This window comes from Puccinia triticina, chromosome 11A, assembly GCF_026914185.1.
Source record: "Puccinia triticina chromosome 11A, complete sequence".
In the NCBI taxonomy this organism is placed as follows: Eukaryota; Fungi; Basidiomycota; class Pucciniomycetes; order Pucciniales; family Pucciniaceae; genus Puccinia; species Puccinia triticina.
Window position 1 is genome coordinate 3,847,287 of NC_070568.1, and position 2,490 is coordinate 3,849,776.

Consider the following 2,490-nt stretch of genomic DNA (forward strand, 5'->3'; position numbering starts at 1 on the left):
GGCAAGTCCGACCTCTTGTTGGACCGCCATATCCCAGAACGAGGTTGGCTAGAGGAGTTGTTGGACATGCCGGTCCGAGAATTGGTGGTATACATGTACCCATTTGCAACCTCTGCCGACCCAGTACAGAAATTTGAATGGGGAGTAGTAGCCTGGCAACCATACAGGTGTACTGCCATTTCAAAAGTTCAATTCCTAAATGTTGGATTTCTGAAATCTCAAAAACCCCTCCCGGGTGTGTTTGAAGAGTTTTGAGATTATTTTGAAATGAAAAGAAGTCAAAACAAAGTTGGTTTTGATTTCAAAACGATTTCAAAATAATCTCAAAATAATCTCAAAATAGCATTTATAATTGGGGCCTAAGTCACTGTTTGCAAGTCAGTTTCTTTTTTGGTAAAGTTTTTTTTTTTCAAAAAAATTTCCTTCAAAGAAAAAGTTTTCTTGAACTGTTAAAACTATGGAACCAGCCTGATATGGCTCTTGTTGGAATTAGAAAAATGTCTTGATGCAGCGGAACCAATGTGAGCAACAAGCCAATGTGGTCTTCACACTTACCAGGAGTGCGCTTTGGGGAACCAAAGGGGAGAAGTGCCAAGAAAGTTGGTTCCATGGGGAAAAAATGATATTTTGTGGAACCGGCGGGCTTATCGAGCACTTACCAAGCCAATCCGTCGGTTCCACGGATAAGGCGCGTCCCGGTGGATCCCCGAATCCGCTTGCCAGGAAATACCCCCGGCGTGTAGGATAAGGTAGGATAGCGGCATCTAGCTGTCAGGGTAGTTGCAGGTAGATCTTATGTTTTGGTTGGACGGGTCAGGAAAGCGTGGGCCCAACCAATCTAGTCACGCTATGTGAACCCAGGGGGACAGGTTGGCACCCTTTCTGCGACAGTACGGTTCAGCCAATGTGAATTGGAACTCCGATTTAAGAAGTAGTGTTAGTGTAGTGTTTTGCCTTCAGTCATGGTCAGACCAACCTGGCTGTGTTTGTGGTAAAAATATTGAGCTACAATTTTTTTGGTTGGCCGTGGGCCGGGGCACAGCGCCCCGGCGATGGACGGTAGACGGGTACCACACCGCTTTCTACAAAAAAATGGGCACCGGTACCGCCCCACTTTCTCCGCAAAAAACGAGCACCGGCACCGCACCTGGCACCGCCTGGCAGGTACGGGATGGGTTTAGGCGGTGCTGGGTAAAAAATGAAATTCTCCAGTGGTTATGATTGATTTTCTATACTACAATGGGTGGGTAGATTCGCAAGTGCCTACAATTGAGAATGGGCAGATGAGAATTGACAGAAGAGATAAAATTGTTCTTGCATACTTGGATCACTTTGGTGCTGGGATGTTTGGTTCGGGTAATTCTATGAAGTCATTGCGGACGCATCCATGACACACTGAGAAGTTGTGTAAAATAGGAAACTTTTAGCAACAATCACGTTGCTCATGATTCAAAGCCCGGACTCACCAGGTCTGAATGCGTTGTTGCGATCATCCAAATCAGTCCATGCACATACGTAAGGGTGTTCCGCCTGGTCTAATGGGTCATCAATACCATTGACAACTGGGGCACAAAGTTTTCCATTCAAGGAGCATAAGCCTCATGGTTACCTACTCCATTCACATACTTAAGCAATAAGGTGGATTACGCACCAAGGTATTTTTGCTTATTGTGGGCCCAGAATTGGCCTGTAGCCACTTGTTTCACGAACTTTGGCTTTGGAGGCTTGCCAGCATCCTTGCCAGCCAGGCGGAGTTGCTCTCCATCAAAGGGGAAACGCACGCAATTTTCGTAGTGCCACTCTTGATTAACTGATGGATTCGCAGACGATGAGAGCCAAGGGGGCAGAAAGATTATTAGTCGTAGTTTTAAACTATCAATTTTTTTTACCAAGAGGCTGTTGAAAAATTTGGACTTGCTAGGGAATTTCTGGAATGGTTTGCGGCCTTTTGTGGTTTCCCAATGGCATGTTGTCCATTTGCAAAAGTAACGTAGACCATTGTATCCTTTGCATGCTATAGACAAAACGATATATGGGTTTCGACAGTCAGAGCTGGAATGACCGGTTGGGATGCAATCACGGGATTGGAAAACTTACAACCTTTACCAGGTGGTAAATCTGCTGAGTCTTTGATAGTCTTGAAGCTATCACCACAGGTAACAATTTTTTCCACTGGCTTTGGCGGTGGTGGTGGTTTTTTTTTCTTCTTCTTCATGCGGTTTGGGAAGCTGAAGTTGAAGGGCTGGTAGACTGTTGATGAGGAGAGCAATCACGACCACAAAGACGGATAGTTTCCGGATTGAACCGGCTGGAAACATGCTTGGGGTGGAGTATGGGGAGTTTTCAAAAGTACAAACACAAGAAGAAGGAATTTGGGATTTCCGGTTGTAAGCTGCGATAACCGCAATGACTCAATCCTGATCACACAGCCGAAGCAACACGGCTGGCCCCTGTACACACCGCCACGGCATTCAAATGTACAGGTTGCAT

At 45.7% G+C, this 2,490-nt stretch overlaps 1 protein-coding gene across 1 annotated transcript; it reads right to left on the bottom strand.

Moving 5' to 3' along the window:
- Positions 1-1,327: 1,327 nt before the first annotated feature.
- Positions 1,328-2,215, bottom strand: PtA15_11A373 (uncharacterized protein; the record flags this gene model as incomplete). The annotated part of the gene is made up of 4 exons (XM_053161274.1): positions 1,328-1,395; positions 1,467-1,562; positions 1,652-2,014; positions 2,098-2,215. The coding sequence occupies 4 exons, from the start codon at positions 2,213-2,215 to the stop codon at positions 1,328-1,330; spliced, it is 645 nt and encodes a 214-aa protein (XP_053025237.1).
- Between the last annotated feature and the right edge of the window lie 275 nt (positions 2,216-2,490).